The following is a 26,776-nucleotide window of genomic DNA, read 5'->3' on the forward strand; positions in this document are numbered from 1 at the left end:
AATCAGCATATATTAAAATTAATATGCTGTTTGGCATTTATAATTATAGAACAGACAACTTTCCCCATACTTCGTTTGTTCAGCTTTCTCCCATAGAACACACATTTGTCATTAAAATGGTAGATAATAAGTGAGTTAATGTCACTTTTATACTTGAACATTCAGGACATTCTTTCATTATTCTTTCCTACTTTTTTTGTGATGTCTTTTGCATTTTTACCTATTTATATATTTGACTGTTTCTATAAGGGAGAACACCAGAACTCATAATGTTTATTATACACTGATTTCAAAAGCTGTCTTGAGGTGATCAGCTTTGGCTTAGTCTCCACTGCCTGACTAGTCATATGAGCTTCTAATAAGGTTTAAAAGAACATGAACATGTGCTTACACAGAAGAGAGCACCAAGCAACAGGACTTAGGGGTTGTTTTAAGTTTTGTGAGGTTAGCAATAATCAAGCTGATTTTTTTTAATTTCTTAATTAGTAGTTTCATGTAATGCATCATACTAAAAGTAATTTCATTAACTTCACACAGAATGTCACTTTTATTTATTTACCTTTATTTCTATTCTCTGCATTGTGTCTTTATTCAGAACCTGGTGGGAAGCTGAATCTGTGCCAGTAAAGACACAGATAGTTTGTTAGACAAGTTTGATAGTATAATGAACCATTAAGTTGAAAATTATACCATTCTATGAGATGCTCATACAAATTAACCCAGTGCTATAAAGCTTAGTTGATGGTGATTCTAGTCTCTTCCTTTTGTATTCAAAGCCATACTTTTCTTAAAAGGTAGGGATAAAGGGACTCAAGTGATGGGTAAGGGTGGTGGCATGAAGCCATACTTAGCCATGTTATGGACCATCAAGGCTACACCAAGTTCTTGGGGGAAAGAGGAATGATGTTATGCAAGGGATCAAACTTGAGGTGTGTTCTTACCTCCTTCTAGCTCTCTTTCTGATTCAGTCACATAAGGTAAGTCAGATTTAATAAGGTAATTTTGCCTCTAAGTGTCATTTACTGGGGTAATTTTCAATCACTCATTTATTTATGAATGAGTGTAAAAAATATTGAAACTTACTATTAGCTACATATTTCCATAAACTTCTTAATTTTACAGGCCTATAGGTTTTGTTTATGTGTGTTTTGTTGGTTTGGGGGCCACAGTGGTGTTACTTAGGGCTTATTATTGACTCTGTATTTAGTCATCACAGCAGTTCTTAGGGGATCTATGGGGTGCCTGGGAATAAATCTGTGCAAGTCAAAATGCCTTACATACTGTATCATCTCTCTGGCCCACAATTTCTTATGAATTAAATTTTATTGGGACAGAATCTGATTCAGTCTGTTTCATGTTTCCTGTTCACCTTTTCTATTGTAATGGTTGAACTAAGTTGTTGTGACAGAGGCCTTACAACCTGAAATTCATAATATTTGCTCTCATGCCCTTAAATAAGTTGGTCTGGACAGAGAGATGGCTTAAAAAGTCTAGAGCATATTCATAGCATGCAAGAGTCTGAGTTTGACCTATAATAACACCAAAAATATCTCCAAACAAACAAACTATGCAAAGATAAAACAAGCAGAAAAATTGGCTAACACCCTCATATAAGTGAAGTAATATCTTTGAGATTACTCAACATAGCCAATCAGTCAAAATTAATTTACTGAGTAGTTTGTAAAGAACTGTATTGAAGGAATGTATAGTTTATGCAGATTGTGTGTTGTATTTGCTTGTGTGTAGTAAAGGCAGATTTGAGTAGTTTAGATAGAGTTTGTGGCCTGCAGGACCTATGCTATATTTATGGACTAGTTTTTCTTAAAAGCATTTACTTACCTCTGCAGTAGACCATAGATTATTAGTTGCAGGGTGCAATAATAGGAACTAATAGTTCCTATTTTTCTTGTTTTATAGATGAAAAAGCCAAGTATTTCATCAAATTCAGTGCCTAAAATAGCCTGTACATCACAGGTCTCAAACTCGTGGCCCAGGGGCCATTTGCAGCCCTCCATACAACATATTGTGACCCATGGCTGGCCTTCAAATATCGCAGTATTTGCGATTATTCGCTTACTGAATAATCGCAATAAAAATCGCATTAGTAAGAAAAAAATCGTATTAAACATTCGCATACCCCGAGCAGTTCTGTTCGGGGTATGCAAATGTTTAATGCGATATTTTGCGATTTTTTTCTTACTAATGCGATTTTTTATTGCGAATATTCAGTAAGCAAATAATCGCGAATAATTTGCGCCTAGCGCAGATGTCATTTCCGCTGCTCCTGCCCACTGTCCCTTGCATTATCGGAGGCCTAAGGGAGAGAAGTTTATTACAGAATTAGATTTTGTCATACTTTCAGCATGACTTCATCAAAGCCTGCAGTGAAGAGAAAGATTGATGACGAGCACAGACAATTTCAGGAAAAGTGAGAGATGCAGTATTTCTTTGTTGAGCACAGGGGCATCCCCACATGTCTTATTTGCTCAGAGAAAGTTGCAGTGCACAAGGAATACAACTTGAAACGCCATTATTCAACTAAACATGCTGAGGAATGTGCAAAATATCAAGGAAATGAGAGAGCCAAGCGGATTGCCAGTCTTAAAGCATGTCTAATGAGGCAACAAGATTTCATCAAGAAAGCAACCAAAGAGAATGTTGCATTAGCCGAAGCTAGTTACATGGTTAGTGAGATGATTGCTAAGGCAGGGAAACCATTCACAGAAGGAGAGTTTGTTAAAAAATGCATGTTACAGGCTGCAAGTATTATCTGTCCGGAAAAAAAAGGTCAGTTTAGCAAAATCAGCCTTTCTGCCAACACTGTGGCAGAGTGCATTTCTGACATGTCAAGTGACATTTATCATCAACTGTGTGAGAAAGCCAAATGTTTTGATGCATACTCAGTGCTCTTGATGAGGGCACAGATATAATAGACACTGCACAGCTTACAATTTATGTCCGTGGTGTTGATTGCAATTTTGAATTGACAGAGGAGCTGCCCACAATAATTCCAATACATGGCCAGACCACCGCTAATGAGATATTTCAGCATCTGTGTGATGCCATTGATAATGCAGGTTTGCCATGGAAGAGGTTTGTTGGAATAATAACCAATGGAGCGCCATTGATGACAGGGAGGAAAATGGACTGGTGGCACTTATTCAAAAAGAATCTTGAAGAGGAGGGTGTAGAGAAGGCCATTGCTCTTTACTGCATTATCCATAAGCAGGCCCTTTGCAGTAAATGCCTGCCGTGTGACAATGTGATGTCTGTTGTTGTGAAATGCATCAACCAAATCAGATCCAGGGGCTTAAAGCACAGGTGGTTCTGTGCTTTTTTTAGAGGAAATGGAGTCAGAATATGGAGATGTGCTCTATTTCACCGAGGTACGTTGGCTCAGTGGGGGAAATGTCCTGAAAAGATTTTTTGAGTTGAGAGAAAAAGTGAAAGCCTTGATGGAGAAGGATGGAAATGCTGTTTCTGAGTTGAGTGATCACAAATGGCTCATGGACTTAGCTTTTCTTGTTGACATCACACATAAGCTGAATGTACTAAACAAGATGTTACAAGGCCTGGGGCAGCTTATCAGTGCTGCCTATGACAACGTGAGAGCATTCTCCAAAAAACTTGTGTTATGGAAATCCCAGCTCTCAGACAAACCTTTGCCATTTCCCAGCATGCAAGGAACTTGTGGATGCAGGCATACCATTCAGTGGTGAGAAATATGTTGATGCTCTTTTTAAGCTAGAGAAGGAATTCGATCACAGATTTGTAGACTTCAAAAAGCACAGAGCCACTTTCCAGATTTTTGTGGACCCCTTTTCCTTTGATGTGCAAGATGCCCCTCCTGTGCTTCAAATGGAGCTCATTGACCTGAAATGCAACTCTGATCTCAAAGCCAAGTTCAGGGAGATTAGTGGAAAAACAAACATACATGGGCAATTTTTGAGAGAATTGCCCCCCCCCCCAGCTTCCCTGAGCTTTCTGGAATGTTCAAGAGCAGCAGCATGTGCTTTTTTGGGAGCACATATTTGTGTGAAAAGTTATTCTCCACATTGAACTTCAATAAGTCAAAGTACAGGTCTAGACTTAATGATGATCATCTTCAAGCCATACTGAGGGTCTCAACTGCTTCCTCTCTAAAGCCAAATGTGGTTCAGATTTGTGAGAAGCGCTGTCAAGTCTGGCAGCAAAGAATAGGCAAAAGATGCCATATTCAGAAGAACTGTTCATGATCTTCACTCAATGTTCTATTCATGTTCAGAAGAAATAATTAAACTGTTATAATGGCGTTTGAGAACTTTTTTTGGTGAAATCTCTTATGCAGCCCTGCCTCACCTCAACTTTGCCTCCTGCTGCCCCCAGGTAAATTGAGTTTGAGACCCCTGCTGTACATAAACTCTTTCTCAAAAATTTGGCTTTATTCTTCTTTTTTGCCTCCCAAATTGAACTCACTCTGGATTAGTGTTCCCTGCATGAAGAAGTGATAAGAAGCCAAATATTTGAATTCAAATCTGGAAATCTATCACTTTATGGTTGTTTTTAGTTATCAACATTGAAAATGACATTGAAAAGGAGCCTTTCTTAGAGAAATAAAGAGATTATTTACTAAGTGGCTTTAGCTTCTTGAGAATTGAAATATCTATAAACTTCATGAGATTAAAAAAAGGATTTTCTTTAAATCTATATAAGTTGATCATTTGTTCTAATTGTTTGCTGCTACGAATCTTCTTTGAAAAGATACTGAGAAAAACTGATTTCTGCCACTTAATCTTACTTCTCTTAAGGAGGGGCTACTTATTCTTGCTGAAAACTTTATTAACTCACTGATCAGTCAGTGCCTGCATCTTTATTGCCCCTCCTTTTTTCTTCTTTTTTCTTTTTGGGCCACACCTGGTAGTGCTTGGGGATTACTCCTGGCATTGTGCTCACAAATTACTCCTAGCAGACTCAGGGGACCATATGGGATGCCAAGGATTACACCTGGGTCAGCTTGCTTTATACAAGGCAAATGCTCTATCTGCTGTGATATCGTTCTAGCCCCCTATAAATGAATGTTTATAAAATGCCTAAAACATGACACATGCTCTAAAAATGTTTATTTCTTTTCCCTACCTTTTGTTTACAGTGTTTGTTTTGGGTGGAGAAGTGATCAACAGTGTTAATTATAACAATGCTTATTTCTTTCATTTTGAATAAAATCTTAGGAATGTAACTTCTAAGGGTATTTTTGTTGGCAGAGGCTATCCCTGATGATAAAGAGAAAGGGCATACTTATTGTGATGTAGGTTCTGAGAATTAGACCTGATTTTGGACACAGATTCAGAAACTTCTCCTTGCCTTACTTTATTACAGTATAAAGAAGACGGCAAAAATGTCACTAGTTACTGCAACGAGACAATGCCTGGGTGGGTGCATGATGTGCTAGGCCGGAACTGGGCTTGTTTCACTGGAAAAAAGGTGGGAGCTGCCTTGGAGAAAGTGAATGTGAACATGGTACATTCTCCGACTCTCCAGAAAGAGGAAAAGTAAGTGGTCACACATGAAAGATATATTTAGTTTTTTCCATAAAGGTTGGAGGAATCTCCATATCGCTTTCCTATACATGGATGTACATGGAATGTATTATGCTGAGTGAAATAAATCAGAGGAAGAGAGATAGATGCAGAATAGTCTCACTCATCATGGGTTTTAAGAAAAATGAAAGACATTTTTGCAATAATTCTCAGAGACAAAAGAGAGGAGGGCTGGAAGTGCCAGCTCATGACATGAAGCTCACCACAAAGAGTGGTGAGTGCAGATAGAGAAATAACTACACTGAGAACTATCATAACAATGTGAATAAATAAGGGAAGTAGGAAACCTGTCTAGAGTATAGGCGGGGGTGGGGTGGGGAGGAGGGAGATTGGGGAAAATGGTGATGGTCCCCGAAACCTGCACAAGAGATCCCTGAATGCAGAGCCTAATATTTTAGGAGTACTGTAAATCCTGATTACTGAGTTATCCTAACACTAAAATACTAAATGGTTTTAAAAATGTAGATGTTATACTTACCTGGCAGGAAAGATACCATGATCACAAAGGTGGTTTCCCCAAGGCAAGACTTATCCATGCACTCTGGATGTGCTGACTCCTGCGATTTCCCCAAATGTGGGAAACTCAACTGCATAATTTGTGGTAGTGGGGGACTGCTTTTGTGCTCTCCCCTGATAAAAAAAAAGAAAAGAAAAAAATGTAGATGTTATATAATGTCCACAGAATTGCAGTGACTTATAAAGAAAAATATTTATTATTAATTGAACATAAATATTAATCAAGCAGTAAGTGACTGAAATTAAAATTCTTGGTCATTAGTGGGTAAGGTGCATGCTTGCCTTCCATGCAGCCTACATGTGTTCAATCCCTGAAACTGCATATGGTCCCCTGAGTGCTTCTAGGAGTAAGCCCTAAGCAAAGAGCCAGGAACTAAGCATGCGTATGGCCCAAAAAATAAAACAGAAAAAATTTATTCTGTACAAATATCTGATTTTTTAAATTTATTTAACAAACTTAAGGCACTTATTACTAAATAATCTAGACATTTTGACTGAACAGGCAATATAATGTAATATAATAATAGTAATATAAAAATGTAGGAAGTACCATTATTGTTTTAAATACTTCCTATTTTAAATATAATAATGCTTATAAAATATTAAAGTACAAAAATTGTTTTATTTAACATCTTTACATATACCTATTATTTTTTATTGTTCTCACAGGAAGACATTTCCATTTTAGATTGTTTTTATACTTTTTTCCCCCCATGAAATTGTACCACTTTATTTTTTTTTATTCTTGTTTGGGGCCGTATTTGTAGCCAGGACTAGAAGCCAGGACTATCACTGAACAATGTTGGGGGCTGGGAGATGTGGTACCTAGGATAAGATCTTAAATTTTACATATAGGGCATGGCATGTATTCTCCCACTTGAGTCATATCCATTGTCCCCACTTTCAATTCAATCTCATAGTATAAGATTCCTATTTTCCTGGCATCTATTTACGTTAGTAACAAGAATATCTTAAACTATTGTACTTTTGTTGGCAGCTATTCTAACAGGTTTTACAAATATAACCACAAATTTGTGAAAACTATCAATGCCGTTCAGAAGTCCTGGACTGCAACCGTATACAAAGAATATGAGAAGCTTACACTGAGACAGATGATGCAGAGAGCTGGTGGTTACCGTCATAGTATCCCAAGGTAATAAAGCACCCATCTGTTTCACTAATGAAGGTGCTGTGTGAATGCTGTCCTTCCAACCAGCTCTCCCTGGTTCACTCACCATTTTATTGGTCATTCCAACTTTAATTTTTTATCTTTTTCTGTTATTGCTCTCCTTCGCACATTATCTAATGTTTCAAATCATTTTTATAGCTTTTGTCACGTATCTCCCTTTGCTCCTTTTCAATTTTCACTAACTGGCATAAGACTCTGTCATCTCTCCTTCATTATGAATCAGTTCTCCTATATTTTCCTATTTCTGATCCCATTTTTAGTCACTCTATGAAATGCTGTCTGTTTCATCTACTTGTATTTTGCTATGATTGTCTTACTACCTGTTTTCTAATACATAAACTTCGTCATACAAATTTGACCACGACTATACCTTACCTGTCTTCAAATATTAGTATGCACTTAATGAGAACTTTGCTTGCTATCATATTATTCCCTTTGCCTCAAAATGACCTAGCTCAACTTGTCTATAATAACTGTGAAATTTGTAATCTTTAAAATGTCCAAAACCTCTTTCTGTTTAAATTCCTGAAAAATTGTTCCTTATTTATTATTCGTTTCTATCATTCAAAATTGTAACTTCCCATCTTTAGCTATAAACTTCATGCTATATTTCTTATTTTGAAATTATTATTTAGTATTTTAAATTAATATGGTCAAGAATTTGGTTGTTTACTTTTATTTCCTCAGATTATAGTTGTGTATTGTAGCATATCATTCCAAAACCCTTACTAAGTGGCTATATTCTAATGATGCCCTATATTCTTTAAGAGAAATTGATATGACTGAATGATAGGGAACTAGAAACTAATAGGAACCTGGTATGTAGGTAGATAGACTAATTTTCAAAGAGTACAGTGTTAATAACAAGTCCTTGGTTTAAAGTTTATTGTTGAATAGTCTACTAAGCAGTTAATTATAAACAACTTAAATGCACTGCAAGTTTTTTATTTGCAGACAAAACTTCTTTATTTCTGATATTTTTAGTTGTGTGCTGTATTTTTAATCCATCTGATATTATTCTCTAATAATTCTAACCTTTTTCAGAAAAATTCTGAACATATTTCCTAAAAATTTTCAAATTCATTATGAGTAGTCTTGTTAATTAAAATGCAAGAAAGGAACATATCATATTTTCCTCTAGGACTCACTAAATTGGAGGCAATCTGTATGTTTGTCAGCTTGGAATATGAATTCAGTAACTGAGATAGGTTCAAACAAAATTGCAAGGAAGTCACTCAGAAAACATGTTATTGGCATTGAGCCTCACAAAAACAGTTATGCCATATGACATGTGCCATGATTCCATGGAACTCTTTATACCTATGCTTTCTCTCCACTTAACCACCTTTATCTTAAGGAAGGATCAGCTTTATAAAATACTACTTTTTAATATGAGTTTTTATAGACTCTTTAAGATGAGATAGAATTGACTGAAGTGAAAAATGTTTTGCATAAGTATTTTTATTTCTAAATAAGTTCTAATAATCAAGTGACATAATCAGAGATTCTTAACCTGAGGTTTAGGGAGCTTGTAAAGTAACATTTTACATAAAATGGCATTTTACTTAAAACTTGTGTTTGTGGGAATCTCTTAAGACCAGAGCTTTTATCATATTCTTAAAACAGTTTGAGAATGATTGAGGTCCAGTACCAAAGTGTACCTGTGGTGTTTGCAATGCACTTCTTCATCCCCAATTTCTTCTTTATGCTCTTCATTTTGAGAGCATTGGACTTCAGTTATTACTTTCATTTCATATATGTGTGAGTGTGTGTGAAATATAGGGATATAGACACATCAGGTTGTAATACTTTGCCTTTTAGAATGATACGAAGGAGAGAGTTAATGGAGTTTCTTAATTGTACAAGTGACATACTTTTTTTTGTTTTTTTTTTTTTGTTTGTTTTGTGGTTTTTTTGGGGGGGTCACACCGGCAGCACTCAAGAGTTTCTCCTGGGTCTATACTCATAAATTGCTCCTGGCAGGCTCGGGGACTATATGGGATGCCAGGATTCGAACTGCCGTCCTTTTGCATGCAAGGCAAACGCTTTACCTCCACGCTATCTCCGGCCCCACAAGTGTCATACTTAATCTTCTTGGCATGAATGTTGATAATGGGTGTTATAATAATTGCCATATGTTAAGGGCTACACAAAGACTAAATATATTCTGAGTAGGGGGTTGGTGATTTATACTTTACTTTCATTTATTTATGTTTTATTATTGAATCACCCTGAGATACATAGTTACAAAGTAGTTCATAATTGAATTACAGTTATCCAACATTCAATCACCCATCCCTTCACCAATATATACTTCCTTCCACCAATGTCTTCCCTCTTGATCCCACCCTCCAGTTTCACTTTATGGCAGATACTTCTTTTTCTTTTGTCATTTTATGCACTGTGGTTTGCAAAGTTGTTACTTGAAAAGATATCATACATATCACTTTTCAATGCACAGCTCTTGTCCAGAGTGACCATTTACAACTACCATTGTCACAGAGATACCTGGCCTAATTACAGTACCCCTGCCCCATCTTTGTGACAAGTTTCTTTCTATGGTCCAGCGATCCTGGCCCTTGTTTCTATTATCTTTGGATATTATTCTCATACTATGCTTTTTATATTCCACAAATGAGTATGATCACTCTGTCTAACTGTTTTATTTAAAGTTTAATGTAAATCTTAGGGAATAAAGGATTATTTAATGGAAGTCAATCATTTTTCTGGTGTAAAGTTAACTTAGGTGATGGAATTGTCTGTAGCAGGTCAGTAAGACTCTGAGATACTTGAAATTACTTGCCCTAAAATGATGCCATACTTCATTTTTTTCTTTCATATTAATTAGTATATTCTTAAGTATATTCAGTACAATTAGTAGATATATATTAATTTATTCAATCTGTTGGCCTCTTAATTTGAAATCAGATTGTGAAATCCTTGGTGCACCTTGTTGTTCAGAAATAGTAGAAAATATTTCCATGATTTTTTGATATATTTTTTGCCTGCCATTTACATAAAATATTCCACAAGGCATATATATGTATATTTTGTACCTTATTCCATGATTATTATCCAAGTCAACATTTTATGATATTAATGGATGCTTATTTTTTATAGAGACTAATGTGTGTGTCATATGGCCAATGAGCATCTTTCATTCATTTTTGTAAAATAGACTTTTTAGTATTGTTCCAGCCTTGCTTAATATTTTAGTGTAAAACAAATTGACATCTATCTGTAATATGGAATGTGTTCATTTTTGTTTGGGAATGAGGACTGGTGGATTGCATCCAGCAATGCTCAGGGCTTATACCCAGCTTTATGTTCAGGGATCATTCCTGGAAGTACTAGGAAATCACATTCAGTACCAGAAATTGAACAAGTGTTTGCTGCATAAAGAGATTAAGAAAACACTTAATTCTTATATTATCTATCTTATCTTAAGATTTTTTAACTTTTGATCAAATGCAGAAATGCTTCAGGACCATTCCTGGCAGTGATCAGGAGAACTTATTCTGTTCAGAGGTTCGAATAATGGCAGTGGCCAACAAGACAAGCCCCTTAATTTCTGCATTGTCTCTTGTCCTTAAATTTGTCCATTAGTATTCTCAGGATTTTTGTTTGCTCATGTGAATGATTTTGTTAACAATACTTTATTTAAACACTGTGATTACAAACATGATTGTAGTTGTGTTTCATTCATAAAAGAACAACCCCCTTCACCAGTGCAACATTCTTAACATTAATGCCCCCCATTTCCCTCCTCCCCACCCCCTGCCTGTATTTGAAACAGACATTCTACTTCTATCACTCATTAATATTGTCATGGTAGTTGTTAGTGTAGTAATTTCTCTAACTGCACTCACCACTCTTGGTGTTGTGCTTCAAATCGTGAGCTGGTCCTTCTGTTCCTCATTTATGGGCACTATTAAATAATGTCCTTTATTTTTCTTAAAACATGAATAGATGAGTGAGACTATTCTGTATCTCTCTCACACCACCTCACTTAGTTCACTCAGCATAATAGTTACATGTCCATCTATGTATAGGAAAATTTCATGATTTTAACTCTCCTGGCAACGGCATAATATTCCATTGGGTATATATATCCTAGTTTCTTTAACCATTCATCTGTTGAAAGGCATATTGGTTGTTTTCAGATTTTGGCTATTACAAATAATGCTGAAATGAATATAGGTGTGAGGAAGTTATTTTTGTATTGTGTTTTTGTGTTCCTAGGGTATATCCCTAGGAGTGGTATAGCTGGATCCTATGGGAGCTCAATTTTCAGTTTTTTAAGAAATCTCCATATTGTTTTCCATAAAGACTGGACTAGACAACATTCCCACCAGCAGTGAATGAGAGTTCCTTTCTCCCCACATCTCTGCCAGCGCTGATTGTTCTTATTCTTTGTGATGTGTGCCAGTCTCTTTGGTGTGAGATGGTACTTCATTGTTGTTTTGATTTGCATCTCACTGATTATTAATGATGTGGAGCATTTTTTTCATGTTCTCTTTGGCCATTTGTATTTCTTCCTAAAGAAATTGTTCATTTCTTCTCCCCATTTTTTGATAGGGTTAAATATTTTTTTCTTGTAAGTTCAGTCAGTAACTTGTATATCTTAGAAATTAGCCCCTTATCTGAGGAGTGTTGGGTAAAAAGTTTCTCCCATTTTGAGGGTGGCTTTTGTATCCTAGGTACTATTTCCTTTGAGGTACAGAAGCTTCTCAGTTTAATATATTCCCATCTGTTTGTCTCTGCTTTCACTCATTTGGAGAGTGCTGTTTCCTCCTTGAAGATGCCTTTAGTCTCAATGTCATGGAGTGTTTTATCTTCATGTTGTCTATGTACCTTGTGGTTTCAGTATGATATCAAGATCTTTAATCTATTTGAATTTGACCTTTGTGCATAGTGTTAGACAGAAGTCTGAGTTTGATGTTTTCCAAGTAGCTGAGCAGATGTCCCAACACCAAATGTAGAAGAAACTTTCCTGCTCTGTTTGCATTTCTTGCCCCTTTATCAAATATAAATTCATAGTATGTCTGGTAGACATTTTCTGAATACTCGCGTCTATTCAACTAATATGAGGGTCTGCCTTTATTCCAATACTATGCAGTTTTATTTTATTTTTAAAATATATAAATCTTTATTTAAGCACCATGATTACAAGCATGATTGTAGTTGGGTTTCAGTCATAAACAGAATACCCCCCTTCACCAGTGCAACATTTCCACCACCAGTGTCCTCCTCCCCCATTTCTACCTGTATTTGAGACAAGCATTCTACTTCCTTCATTCTTTAACATTGTCATGCTAGATATTAGTGTATTTATTTCCCTAACAGCATTCACCACTTGTTGTGGTGAGCTTCAAATTGTGAGCCAGTCGTTCGGACTTTCCAGCCCTTAACTCTATTGTCTATGGGCCTTATTACAATAATGTCTTTAATTTTTTCTTAAAACCCATAGATGAGGGAAACTATTCTGTGTCTATCTCTCTCCTGCTGACTTATTTTGCTCAACATAATAGATTCCATGTACATCCATATATAGGAAGATTTCATGACTTCATCTTTCCTGACAGCTGCATAATATTCCATTGTGTATATGTACCACAGTTTCTTTAGTCATTCATCTATTGAAGGGCATCTTGGTTGTTTCCAGATTTTGGCTGCTATAAATAGCCAGATTTTTTAACTGTAGTTTTGTGTTCAAGGGGTATATTGCTAGGAATGGTATAGCTGGATCATATGGGAGCTGCTCTTACCCTGTTTAAGAGGCTTTTCACTGAGGATTTTATTTTATCTACTAAATTTTTGAGTCCCTTTATTTTAGTTTGGAGTTTTCTGATTTCTTTTTTTGTGTGTGTGTGTGTGCCACACCTAGTGATGTTCAGGGGTTACACCTGGCTATTTGCTCAGAAATCTCTCCTGTCTTGGGGGACCATGTGGGATGTCGGGGATCAAACCACAGTCTATCCTGGGTCAATTGCGTGCAAAACAAAAGCCCTACTACTGCGCCACTTCTCTGGCCCCTGGAGTTTTCTGATTTCTATATTTGTGTTCTGTTCAGCTCTATATATGCTATCTTTGAGTTCTATGAACATCCTCCATAATTCTTTCCTATACTTTTCTGAGAGGCTAATTAGGTGGTTGAGACTTTTTGGGTCATCAGAGCTGCCATCATCATTCTCTATGCATAGTGTTTTCCTGTATTGTTTCCCTATTGACACGTTTGTAGTGTGGTCTTTACTACGTACTGTGCTGGTGTTCATTGGCTAGAAGATACGCATGGCTGCTAAGCAAAGCAGAGTGGTCACACTTCTCTGTGGTCAGAGTGGTCACTCATCTCATCTCAGGTAGAGACAGCCTACCTTGCTTGTGAGTCCTGGTGACATTATATTCCCTGGGAGCTTTCTAGGCTTTCTCATGCATGAAAGCAGAAAATAAAGCAGGGAGGAAGAAGCAGCCTTTTATGTTTCCTTGTGCCCATTACATGGCAGGGATTGTGAGTGATTTTTTTAATTTGCATAATATTTCCATTTTGCCCTAGTATCAGTACTTCCTAAACTATTTTTACATGTGCCTTTTTTTGCCAGAGAAATGCAACATGATGGATACTCCAGAAACAACTTGATTTTCTTTGTAATTAATTTTCTTTGTAATTAATTCTTAATCACTGCGTCAGAAACCTTTCACTGTTGCCATATTTTTCATGATCCTCATGTTGTTATAGGACCAAAATCGGGGTTGTCATCCACTGCTTATTAAGTAGGACCTACATTATCTTATCACCTTTCTATCACCACCAATATATTCTGAGTCAAAATTAATATTTTCTCTGTTTTCTGTCTATTTTGTCGATTATCTGCAGCTTCCTATGGTTTCTTTCTTAGTAAAAAATAAAATACTGCATCTACTTGTGTATATGCAAAAATACAATCACAGAAGGATACTAAACCAATGTCACTTAAAAGAAAAATTTTTATTCTGAAAATGAAATGGAAATGAAAGCCATTTATATAACTTAGTGATGATTGCCACATGTCTGCATAGTTGGCACATTGCTACATTGATGGGACAAGTCTGCTTTGAGTCTGAGTTTAGAACATAGCCTAAGGTGTTTGAAATGTATTTAGAAGTAAAGGAATCATTCTCTAAGAGATGATTTTATACTGATATGAAATGCATATTTTCCTCCTAGGCCCAAACCTGCACCATTGACTGCTGAAATGCATGCAGAGAGTTTAAAATTGCCAGAATTCTGGGACTGGAGAGATGTTAATGGCGTTAATTATGTTTCCTCAGTTCGAAACCAAGGTAAAAAAGAAGTCCAATTCTTCATTAATTCATCCTACAGTATTGTATGTCAGGCCATGTATAAGTTCTGGGGATAGAAAATGAAATAAGTAGGATTCATATTAGTAGAATGGAAAAATGTGTATATAATATATATATATAACTTATACATAGAAAATATATAGCTAATCAATACTTTCTTCCTTTTGTATTCATGACTTATTATGGTAATAGATCATGTCTTCCACCCATTTATTTGTTATTCTTCTGAGTACATGTTTGAAGTAGCTTCTGAAATTATTCAGAGACATATAAGACTAAGCTCATTTGCCCTCTCTTTTAGAAAAACTTCTGTAGAAATGATGAATTGCATAGAGTTGTATTGATATTACTACTGCTGAATTATTTCTTTGTGATTTATACTCCCATTCCTATTATATAGTGTTTCATTACTGTAGCAGCCCAGTAAGTGGGCCCTTAAATTTTATTCTGGTGAAGTTGATATTTTAATAGTATAAGAGTTTTTCATTTCATTTCATGACATAATATGACATTAAACTACTCTGAAAATAATTATAGTACACCTCACTGATTCATTACTGTAATATAAGTAGACTATTTACTTTCTGAAAGTGTCCCTATTGGTGTTAAGATTTTAACTTTATAAGACCCAGAAATAACCCATTCTTTCCATTTTCTGAAAATTAACTGAAAATCAACCTCCTTTGCTTCTCAAGAATTCACTACCAAATCTTCACTCCCATGCTGACTGAATTCTTTTAGAGCATTTGTAATGGGCAAAGCTGATAGTAGTAGTAGTACCAACTGACTGGTAGCAGCCAGTCAGCGAGCCAGGTTCCTGTTTGTCACATAACTCCAGCTGTCTTTCCTTTGTACCAGTCATTCTGTGACACTTCAGTTTAGATCTACAAAGCATGAAATCTGAAATTTGCCCACCTTTTCCTTTTGGGAAAAGTGCTATTGGAAATAAGAGAAATTTCAAAGTAAAAAATTAATAAGAAGTGAATTTAAAGGTAGATGTTTGATTAAAATGTACTGTTAGTAAATATTTGCCAATATGAACAAATTAATATTTTTTCTAATTATTGATTAGTGAGGATCTGGAATATGGATGCTTCTGCTGTGCTGCAGAGAATGTTTAGAGCATTCATCCAATGCTGTTAGAAATTTTTATTTTGATAAACTAAGAATATATAATCTAATATGTAAAGATTCTTATAATCAGTGACTTACAGTATAGCGAAAACTTTGAGGAAAAACATTAAAATAAAAATATGATGATTAGTGTTTTTAAAATTAATTAAGAGAATAGGGAAGATTGAATGGTTTGCTCACCAAAGATATAATTGACTGACTCTGAAAATATAATTCAGAAAAACAAATTAACTTTCTAAGTCAAATTCAGTGACATTGGTTGTCTTTTGTAGCTTTGTCAAATATTTTATTATCTCCATGTTTCATAATCATTGAGTATTAATAAGATTTTTACAGACATGGGCATGGGTCATATAAAACGCATTGATTTTGATAGTGGAATTGCTTTTTAATTGAGCTCTCAATCTTTGGCATCTTGTGTAGTACTAGAGAGAATCATGTATTTAGGAGTCTTCTTTTAAGGAAGATATATGACTAAGATTTTGTAGCTGACTGCTTTCTTTCTTAGTCAACTTTCTCTTCAGAGAGCCAAGAAAAAATTGAAAAATAGAAATATTGCAAGGTTTACATTTATATTTGAAAGGCAACCTTAAGTAACATTCTGTAGCCAGGTTTACCTTAAAGTTTGATAGATAAGATATACATGAAATTGGAAAAGATAAGCTTGTTTTGTTCTTTCAGTAATACTCTTTATTATTATGCTTCAAGGGAAGAGTGGTTTTTTTCTTTGACCATTATTAATTAGGAAATGTAGAGTTTTTTTTATTTATTATTTAGTTTATTCAAATAATTCTGTATAAAATGCATGCTATTAGAGTTCATATCCAGAGATCTTGAACTGCATTGCGTTCTATTTACCAGCTACAAGAAAAAAACAAATTCCAGGAACCGGAGCAATAATCCAGTGGATAGGGCATTTGCTTTGCACATGGCTGACCTGGGGCCAATCTCTGGCATCTTATATGGTACCCTTGGGACCACCAGAAGTAATTCTTGAGTGTACATCAAGAGTAAATCCCTGAACACAGCCAGGTATTACCCAATATCAACAACAAAATTCTAGGAAGTTCTCATGATTTGCCCGTTGTCACACAGCTTATTGTTTAGAGGGAGAAAAGAGAAGAAAAAAGAATCCTTACTCCTTCCATATATCTTCCTTACTTCTTTCTTCACTGTGCTCCTCACTCTTAGAAGGTATAATTTGAACATAGTCAAACCCTGTAAAACCACCATATCTACTTGAGGTAGAAGAAATGCACTTATTTCTGAGCTCCTAAGGAATTAGTACCTTTTCTGTTTTTTGATGTATTGTTATTGTGTTGCCCTTTTTTTGGGGGGGTGTATTTCCGTCTTCTTAGGGATAATGATTCTATTGGAATCTAGGCTCTGCCTGTCTTTGAAAAGAGACATTGATTACCTTGGCAATTTATAAATTTGGGAAATGTTAAACCTTTAGGCAAGTTTTCATTTCATTTTATTCTTATGATTTCTGTAATAGAACAACCTTGAATTACATGTGACTGAAGTGCTGGATGATTAGCTGATGTGGATTTTGTGATTAATATTAAGACATGATTTCTGTAGCTGCCATGGGCCGACCATAGCTGGGTGGACCAAAATGGGACCTTTTTTGAGAGCCTTTGAAAGTGCTGTTTACTTTATGGTTTTGGTATTTTATAGTAATAACACAGGCCTTATCTGTTTATTAATTGAAATATTTACTGTCCATGCCTTGAAGGAGAGACATTATTATAAGAAAAATTATCATTGAGTAATTTCAAGAGCAAAGCACATAACTTAGTTTTCAGTGTAGTAACTGCTTGCAGGGAGACAACCTAAAAAATCCCTTTAAAGTAGATACAGAATCAGGAACTAAACAGGATACTACATTATGTGATATTTAAGTAGCCTACTTTATATAAATGTTCTAAATTATAGTATTTATTATTTGTTGAAAATATATAAAAATGTCTTAGCAGACTAGGAGTAAATATATCTTTCTTAATTTAGTGGAGAGCATTCCTAAGTTCTGTAAGTGCCATACTCAATGCCATGTGCTAGGAAGTTAATTCTTTCTTTTCAGAAACTCCATTAATACTTCTTGCAAAACTGGTTTCAAGGCTACAAATTTCCTAATCTGTTGTCTGGCCCTGAGCGACATAATTTTTCATCAAACCTTAGTCATTATCTGGTTGAGTATTCTTTGTGTTCATTTTATTAAATCTTTGTATTTCTTCAATCTCTTCTGGTATATAGAGTGTCATTTGCTAGATCTATTGTAAATCTTATAATAAGCATTCTTTTCTTTATTCAGTGTTGATCTATTTTTGATTTTTGTCATTATGAGCATAGAGCTTTCCTGTTTGAACTATTTTTTGCTGGGACCCTCGAGATTTCTTGTATTTAGTTGCCAGCTTATAGAAATGTTATTATTTCTTTTTTAAAGAAATATGTATTTTAAATCACCATGAGAAACAGTTACAAAGTTGTTCTTGAGTTTCAGTTATATAGCATTCAACACCCATTCCTTCACCAGTGCACATTTTGTGCCACCAATGTCCCAAGTTTGTTTCCTTCATTCCCCACTTGTTCTCTCCCCAATCTGACTCTCTCTCTCTCTCTCTCTCTCTCTCTCTCTCTCTCTCTCTCTCTCTCTCTCTCTCTCTCTCTCTCTCTCTCTCTCTCACACACACACACACACACTTTCTTTCACTCTTTCTCACTCACTTTCTTTGTTCCTTTTTCTTCATTTAAATACTGGTTTACAATATGGTTACTGAAGGGGTATCATGCTTATCTCTTTCCTTTCAGCACCCAGTTCTTGTCCAAAGTGAATATTCCCAACTGTTTTTGTCTTAGTAGTTCCTTCTCTGTCCTAAGTGCACGTGGCTGCTCTTTGTAGCAAACTGGCTACCATAGACCAGTCCTCCTAGTCCCCATCTTTTGTCTTTGGGTATTATTTTCAAACTATTTTTTAATATTCCACAGATAAGTATGTTCATTTTTTTCGGTCCCTAGAAATTGAACTTGTTTTGCTCAGCATAATACTATCATATCCATCCATGTATAAGTAGATTTTTATAACTTCAATTTTCCTAACACTTATGTGGCATTCTATTGTATAGATGTACCACAATTTCTTTATCAACTCATCTATTCTTGGGCACATGAGTTGTTTCCAGATTCTGGCTATTATGAATAGTGCTACAATGAACACAGGAGTGCAAATGCCTTTTCAATATTGTGTTTTTGGGTCCCTAAAGTATATTCCCACGAATGGTATTACTGAGTCATATAGGAACTCAATTTCTACATTTTTGAGGAATATCCACATTGTTTTTTTAAAAAGGCTGGATCAGTCTTCATTCCCATCAGCAGTAAATGAGAGTCCCTTTCTCTTCATATCCATGCTGTTACTGCTTGTTATCCTTATTGATGTGTGCCAGTCTCTGTGGTATGAACGGATAGCTCACTGTAGTTTGGATTTACATTTCCCTATGACTAATGATATGGAACACTTTTTCATATGCTTTTGACCATCTGTATTTCTTTGAGGAAATGTCTGTTCATCTCTTCTCCCTATGATGGGCCTAGATGTATGGGCCTAGGTGTTGTTTTCTTGTTAAGTTTTACTAGTACATTATAATCTTAAATATTAACCTCTGATCAAATGCGTGTTGTGTGAATAGTTGGGTTCATGTGCTAGTATTTTGTTGAGGATCTTTGCATTTGTGTTCATCAAGCATATTGGCCTGTATTTCTTTCTCTTTTTTCTGTGTCTCTGTCTGCTTTTTATATTAGGGCAATGTAGCCTCAAAGAGCATGTTTCTGGTTCTTTAGCTTCCTAGATGAGCTTGAAAAATGATTGTAATTGTTCCTTTTTAGAGGTCTAAAAGAATTCTTTAGTAAATCCATCTGAGACTCAGCTTTTGTTCTTGGGAACTTTTGATTACCGTTTCAATTTCCTTAGTAGAAATAGGTCTGTTAAGATATTCTAATTCATTGGATCAAAGTTAGGAGGCTTTAGGAGTTCAATAATTTATCTTATTCTTCAAGGTTAATCTGCTTTATGGCATAAATATTGTCAAAGTAGTCTCTGATTATCCTTTAAATTTTGGTAGTATCTGTTGTGACAACCCCTCATTCATTTCTGTAACTATTTGTTAATCTCTCTTTCATTGTAAGTATTGCTAATAGTTTATCAACCTTGCTTATATTTAAAAATATAAACAAGATAAAAAATATAAAATATGGGCCTGGAGAGATAGCACAGCGGCATTTGCCTTGCAAGCAGCCAATCCAGGACCAAAGGTGGTTGGTTCGAATCCGGTGTCCCATATGGTCCCCGCTTGCCTGCCAGGAGCTATTTCTGAGCAGACAGCCAGGAGTAACCCCTGAGCAATGCTGGGTGTGGCCCAAAAACAAAACAAAAAAAAAAATATATATATAATATAAAAATATATAAAAATTAAAAATATAAAAAAAAACTCTTGCTTTCACTGATCCTTTGGATTTTAATATTTTTATTTTTATTTTTTTTATTTCAGCTTTGTTTTATTATTTCCATCTGCCTGCCTGCTTTTGGCTCATTTTCTTGGTTATTTTTCATTTTTTGAGCTGTGCTGTTAAGTTATTTATATAGGCCCTTCATGATAAATGCTTGCAAAGCTATAAATTTCCATTTAATACCACTTTTGCTTTGTCCCATATATTCTTGTAGTTTCTTTCCTAATTCTCTTTTGTTTTCAGGATCTTTTGATTTGTGCTCTGACCCACTGGTTGTTCAGTAGTGAGCTGCTTTAATTTTCAAATAGTTTTTTGTTTGTTGATTTGTTTGATTTGGGGCCACACCTGCTGGTGCTCAGAATCTCACCTCACTATGTAGGTTGCTGGTAATCAAACCCAGGTCTGTCCTGGGTTGATCACATGCAAGGCAAATACCACCGTGTTATCGCTCAGTGCCAGTTTTTAGGTTTTATGATTATTTCTCTTTCAGTTTGTACTTCATTTCTATTTTCAGAACACCATGATCTGAAAAGACAGTTGATATAATTTCTATCATCTTAATTTTAAGAAGTTGTTTTGTAGCCCACCATGTGTTCTATCTTGGAGAATGTCCATGTGTACTGGACAAGAATGTATATATGCCTTTTGGGACATGAATAATCTATTAATTTCCTCCCATTTCTTCATTCAAAGCCAGTATAACCTTATTGAATTTTATCCTGTTTTATCTTTCAAAAGTTGAAAGTTATTTTAAAGTCTCCAACTACAATTAGTTTTGCTAGTAATGTATTGCTACAAGTCAATTTGCAGTTTTTTAAATTATTTTACTGACTCCTCATTAGGTGTATATATGTTTAGGCTTGTGATTCTTTCTGAGGTGTGTGCGTGTGTACACACACACACACACACACACACACACACACATCCCTTGATTATTAAGAAATGACTGTCTCTTAAAACCTTCTTGAACCTCTAGTCTGTGATCTGATATTAATAAAGCCACCTAGTCTTTTTAAGGGAGTTGTTTGGTGGAAGGATTTTCTTCCAAATTTTGACTCTGAGTCTGTGTTTGTTCTGACCATTCAAATATTTTTATTTCAGGCAGTAGAATGTTGGATTCAAGTTTTCTGATCCATTTTGCTGTGTGTCTCTCTTTTTTTTATTTTATTTATTATTTTTTTATGAATTTTTATTTTGACCAAAGTGAATTACAAATCTTTCACAGTAACTTTTTAAGTACATAGTGACATTGAATGAGGGGCATTCCCACCACCAATGTTGTCCTCCCTCCACCCCTGTTCCCAGTATGCATCCATTTTGCCCCTCCTTTGCCCTCTGGGCTGCTAGTATCAGTGGTCCCTCTGTGTCTAGCATGTTGTAGATTGGGTGTCTATTCTGTTGTTGTTGGCTTTGGATTTGGTGTTTAAGTCTGATCATTTTTTTTTTACTAGTTATTCTACTAATGGCTAGTTTTTATTAGAAACTGAAAAAAAACTCTCTACCAATTCTGGATTCTGGGGTTAGAGAGATATGATTCTCTTGTTTGAATATGCAATTTTCTTGCAAGAAGCCAGAATTCAATTCTATGTACCAAATAGTCTCGAGCACTTCCAGACATGACCCCAGAGCAATACTCTGAAAAAAGTTACTAAGAAACACAAAGGAGGGAGGGAGGGAGGGAGGGAGGGAGGGAGGGAGGGAGGGAGGCAGTACGGAAGGAAGGAAGGAAGGAAGGAAGGAAGGAAGGAAGGAAGGAAGGAAGGAAGGAAGGAAGGAAGGAAGGAAGGAAGGAAGGAAGGAAGGAAGGAAGGAGGGAGGAAGGAGTTGAGAAAGGGAAGGAAGAAGTTAAGTAAGGGAAGGAAGAAAGGAAGGAAGGAAGGAAGGAAGGAAGGAAGGAAGGAAGGAAAGAAGGAAGGAAGGAAAGAAGGAAGGAAGGAAGGAGGGAGAAAGGGAATGAAGAAGGGAAGGAAGGAGGGAGGGAAGGTAGGAGGGAACGAAGGAGGGTGGAAAAGAGGGAAGGAAGGAGGGAAGGACAGAGGGAAAGAAGGAAGGCTAGAGGGAAGGAAGGGAGGGAAAGAGGAAAGAGAGAAAAATGAAGGATGGGAGGGAGGCTGCAGCCCAACATTTCATTTTTCTTTTTTTTTCTTTTTTTTAAATGAATAACTCATATTTTATTTTCAGGTAAAAGGATACACACACAAAAATAGAATATTCACTGAACAATATATACATGGAATATACACTGATAAATTATGAGCTAATACATTAATTAGAAGTATTTTAAGGATTGCATTGTTATTTCACATACTGTAATAGATGAGTACCTTCTAAAACCTAAATGAATTTTCTATTCTTTTTTTTTTAATTTTTTTTTTATTTAAACACCTTGATTACATACATGATTGTGTTTGGGTTTCAGTCATAAAAGGAACACCACCCATCACCAGTGCAACATTCCCATCACCCAAGTCTGATCATTTTTTAATTTATATTTAATGTTTCTATGATTGTCTGGTCTTGGTACCCTCCATTATTTCCCCCCAATTTGTGAAGCGAAACAAGATGGCTCAAATTATGTTGTTCTGTTTGAAGGAAATAAAATAAAATGGGGCAAAAATTGGTGTATTGTTTCTTGACATTGAGGGAGATTATTGTCATAGTTTTGTGCCCTTTTTTTGGTAGATATTTGATGTTTGCATATTTGTCTTGCCTTAAGTACCTCATCTTTTCTATGTTTAAAGTTGGTTTTGAGTCTGTGAAGTTACTGAGCTGTTATTCATTCATGAAGCTATGTATTCTCCCTTCAAACCACAAAAAGAGTCTGGCTGGGTGAAGTGTTCTTGGTTATGCATTTACTTTGTTGAAGTTTTTCACTGTATCCCACCACTGATATCGAGGTGAATGATTTCCTTTGTTAAATTTGTTGGAAAACTTAAATAAAAAATTATTATTAAAAATGTTTATTGTAAACTTGAGGTAAGAGCAGGTTGTCTTATCTCATCACCTAACAATAAGATGAAATCAGAAGACACATCATCCTTTGATCTGTGCAAAGCCAATATTGCTAACTACAGAAGACTGACTGTGACAACCATGACTGGGCAGAACTTTTCTTGGGAGCAGTTAGAAAGACCCTAGCCTAGGCTTTGGCCCATGATCTGTACAACAACTAAGATCTCTAATTCCAGAGGTCTGACTGAGATAACTGCAACTGAGCAGAACTTCTGGAAACATAATAAAAAACACTATCCTAGGCTTCAACCAACAGTAATGAAACAGAACTTCTGGAACTGTAAAGAAAGAGTCCATCCTTGGCTCCAGACCCATGACCTGTGCAAATACTAAGATCTCTAGTTACAGAGGCCTGATTTTATCATCCATGACTGAGTGAAAAGTTTCCAGACATCACCTAGGGGAAAGTAAAAGAGCATGTATGGAGCCTGTAGTTATTCCCATGACAGTATACTTCAAGGGTGGAGAAACCTTTATCTCTTAGGCCAAGGTTAAACTTGGTAAAGTTTTTCAGTTCTGATATTTCCATTTGTACTTTTTTTTCTTCTGCTCTCTTACTCTCTTATCCTCTTTTATTTTATTGGTGTTATATTTGTCTTGTTTTTTTATTTGTTTGTTTTTAGATCATTTAACATCCTATGAATTTTGCTCTGAGCTCCATTTTAAAGAAGTTATATAGTGGGTTAAAACTGATTGGGTCTGCAGGGTTGCAGTCTTCACCCACAGTGGTCATGGGTTTTTGCACTGCTTTACCATGGTTCCTTTTGTACGATCAAGGTGCTTATTTCCTATGTCACTGTCAGTATTCACCACTGACGGTGAGGTCTCAGGGGGAATATATGTAGGAAAGATCAGCTTGTAGCTGTGTAAGCTTTTGCCCATGTGGATGAGGAGACCACAGTCACTTTGTTATGGGGGCCACTCTTGCTTGTACACTATTTGGCCTGTGCTCATGCTCACTATGGCTTTTGTTTTGGGGAACATTTTATTACCATTTTAATTTCTTTAGTAGAAATACATCCATTCAGGTATTTAACTTCATTGGATCAAATTTAAGAGATTATAGGTGTCCATATGAACCCATTTCAAGTCCCTTTATTGTTGAGGACACTCTCCCAGGTCTGCCACACAGCCTACACCCACATTTCTCCATGATGTCTTTATTGGTTCTTATTCATCATCTTTATGTTCCTTAGATATTCTGATTCTTTTATCGTTTTTTTGAAGTTATTCCATTATTCTCTGTTATTCTGTGCACTTCAGACATTTTCTCTATATTCCATGAGCTTCTACAGTTTTTTTGCATCTTGCAACTCTGAACTTTTCCTCAAATGTGAATATTCTGATGGTGGCACTTTCTACTATTTTTAATATTACATACCATATTCACTTCTGTTATTTTGATTATAGGTTTTATTTTTTCATTTTGACTTTTATAGTTCTTGTGCTTTGTTCACATCTGTGATATTGTCTCTATGTGCTCATTAAACTATCTCCTTGCGGTCTCACTAAAATCATTCTTTGAGGATAAACAAAACTAGTTGGTGTTGTTGCGCTTTTAATGATGCCATTTTTGTTCATTCAAATTGGTGGGTTTTACATGTCTTCCCCATTGGGTTTCTGCTGCGAGCCAAATTTTGTTTGCAGTCTACAGCACCTGCAAACAAATCCTTCGTGGAGTTCGGGAAAATTCCACGGGAAAAGGTGGGCACGCGGAATGGCGAATGACGGAAATATATTGTAAAAATGAATGAAACCACACAGATAGTATGGGGACTCACGTTTACCAGGAACGAGAGACAATTTTATTTTTTAAGCTGGCAGCTTTTAAAAGGTAGAGGCAGGGAAAAGCGGGTGCAAATTCTAGACATCAAAGAAACTGGGAGAGAAAGGAGGACTCTGGCTTAAATTAGCATATTAAAGAGCTGAATACTGAAGGTGAAAAGGCAGCTTGTTTGGGGTTCACTTTGCTTTGGGTAAAACAGAAGGAAAAGGTAATTATCACGTGGAATGTGAGGAATGTTTCAGAGTTTCGGGGGGGGAAAACTGAAAATTACTTTGTTTTGAGCTAAGTTATGGAAAAATCTGAATTTAGGCGCCAAGGTAGCAAAAATTACAGGGAGCTATTAAGTGGGAGATTTTTGGCGGGATTAGTACTGTCCTAGAAAGAATTTACTAAGGCCTGATTTCTAATAATGGTTAAAAATAAAGAGAGAGATAGTTATAGCCACTATTTAAAATTATTGCCAAACCATCCACGCAAAGGGTCAAGTGATTTTGACTGCTCTAAGCGGGCCTTTTTGGCAAATAATTCCTTTTCAGGAGGACACTACACTATTTGGTGTGTGTCCTTTCTGAGTGGGGTGTGGCAGGTTTAAATGTTTCTTCTGCACTGAGGATGAATCCTTGTAGTTATCCCATCTTCACTCAGTAATTGTGAGCAGTGTGAAATTTGATGAGTAGAACTGCCATGTGTTCATTTATGCAAGTCTCTTGTTTCAGATGTAGTGCTGAATCAGTTAATGTAGCTTATTTTGGGAATGGAAGCTGCCAGGACATAGCTGTAAACAGGGAGGGGTAATTCCAAAAGTTGTTCAGAGATATTAGTCAGGAGATTTATCTCACCTGGAAAGGTGGGGGAAGCAGACAGAAGTTTCAGTTCAGAAAATTGCAGGTCAGAATCAAAATCATCCAGCACTGTTGGATTTATCCTGATGGCCTCCAGCACCTCAGGACCTGAGCATTGAATTTTTTTTGGCCTGGTTAGCAGATTATCAGTAGAAGTAGTCTCTTTGCCCTCTGAATTCTATTTGAGAGAAGTGTTTCCAAATATTTTTAAAAGCTTTCTGTGATCCCTTCTCTCCCAAATCAAACTATATATATATTTTTTATGTTTTTCTATCCTTTTGGCTCCATTTTTTAGAGGATGTTGCTTATAAATGCATGTCACCATTTCATCCTAGGAACCAGTTTCTTCAGTTTTATTTCCTCCACTTGCCTATTATTTTTACTTCCTTGGTGAGTACCTTAAATATCATATTCTTGGACTCTGTATGTGCCACCACGATCTTATTTAAGTAAAATGTCTAACTCTCCAACACCTGTATTATGGGTAAGGTTAGTTCCATGCAACATGCATTAAGCAAATGTGGCTTTGGAGTTATTTAAAAGTTTATGTTGTTTGTGTCCATCAAAAGTTTTCTCTCAGCCTGAGAACTCATAATGTTACAGACATAAATCCTCTTTCTTTTTCTTCTTTCTTTCTTTCTTTCTTTCTTTCTTTCTTTCTTTCTTTCTTTCTTTCTTTCTTTCTTTCTTTTCTTTCTTTTTCTTTCTTTCTTTCTTTCTTTCTTTCTTTCTTTCTTTCTTTCTTCTTGCTTTCTTTTCTTTCTTTCTTCTTTTTGGTTTTTGGGTCACACCTGTTGACACTCAGGGGTTACTCCTAGCTTTGTGCTCAGAAACTGCTCCTGGCTTGGGGGACCATAGAGATGTAGGGTGATCA

At 35.8% G+C, this 26,776-nt stretch overlaps 1 protein-coding gene and 1 non-coding gene across 2 annotated transcripts in view; both read left to right on the forward strand.

The window, feature by feature from the left end:
* The window catches only part of CTSC (cathepsin C), a 54,491-nt gene that overhangs the window by 24,107 nt on the left and 3,608 nt on the right, over positions 1-26,776 (forward strand). The window contains exons 3-5 of the mRNA XM_049781335.1: positions 5,356-5,528; positions 7,090-7,245; positions 14,486-14,601. Of these exons, the coding sequence (XP_049637292.1) occupies positions 5,356-5,528; positions 7,090-7,245; positions 14,486-14,601 (445 nt within the window). The remainder of the gene's footprint in view (positions 1-5,355; positions 5,529-7,089; positions 7,246-14,485; positions 14,602-26,776) is intronic.
* LOC126019491 (U1 spliceosomal RNA) lies at positions 6,047-6,209 on the forward strand. Its single transcript, XR_007499177.1, has one exon. It is a non-coding gene; the product is annotated as a U1 spliceosomal RNA (small nuclear RNA).

Source organism: Suncus etruscus, chromosome 9 (genome assembly GCF_024139225.1).
Source record: "Suncus etruscus isolate mSunEtr1 chromosome 9, mSunEtr1.pri.cur, whole genome shotgun sequence".
Lineage (NCBI taxonomy): Eukaryota > Metazoa > Chordata > Mammalia > Eulipotyphla > Soricidae > Suncus > Suncus etruscus.